A 304-nucleotide genomic window follows, 5' to 3' on the forward strand; every position below is an offset into this window, starting at 1 on the left:
AAAAGGTCCCAATGTCCCCAAGCTGCCCCCAAATGTCGCCCCCAAAGTGTCCCAATGTCCCCAAGCTGCTCCCCAAAGTGTCCCCAAGCTGTCCCAAAACATCCCAATGTCCCCAAGATGCCCCCAAAATGTCCCTCCAAAAGGTCCCAGTGTCCCCAAGCTGCCCCCAAAATGTCCCCAAACTGTCCCTCACCTCGGTGAATTTATCGGCCACCATGTAGCGGACGCGCCAGGACTTGTCCTCGGCCGCTTGCCGCAGGGGGGGCATCACCCACCCCTCCACCTCCTCCTGGGGCCGGCGCTG

General features: G+C 61.2%; 1 protein-coding gene across 1 annotated transcript in view; it reads right to left on the minus strand.

Annotated features, from left to right (window-relative positions):
- Window positions 1-193: 193 nt before the first annotated feature.
- LOC118451986 (serine/threonine-protein phosphatase 2A 65 kDa regulatory subunit A alpha isoform-like) overlaps window positions 194-304 on the minus strand; it is a gene marked incomplete at both ends in the record, with an annotated part of 608 nt that continues 497 nt past the window's right edge. The window contains one exon of the mRNA XM_035891410.1: window positions 194-261. Within this exon, the coding sequence (XP_035747303.1) occupies window positions 194-261 (68 nt within the window). The remainder of the gene's footprint in view (window positions 262-304) is intronic.

Source organism: Egretta garzetta, unplaced genomic scaffold, assembly GCF_000687185.1.
Source record: "Egretta garzetta isolate BGI_Z169 unplaced genomic scaffold, ASM68718v1 scaffold1083, whole genome shotgun sequence".
In the NCBI taxonomy this organism is placed as follows: domain Eukaryota; kingdom Metazoa; phylum Chordata; class Aves; order Pelecaniformes; family Ardeidae; genus Egretta; species Egretta garzetta.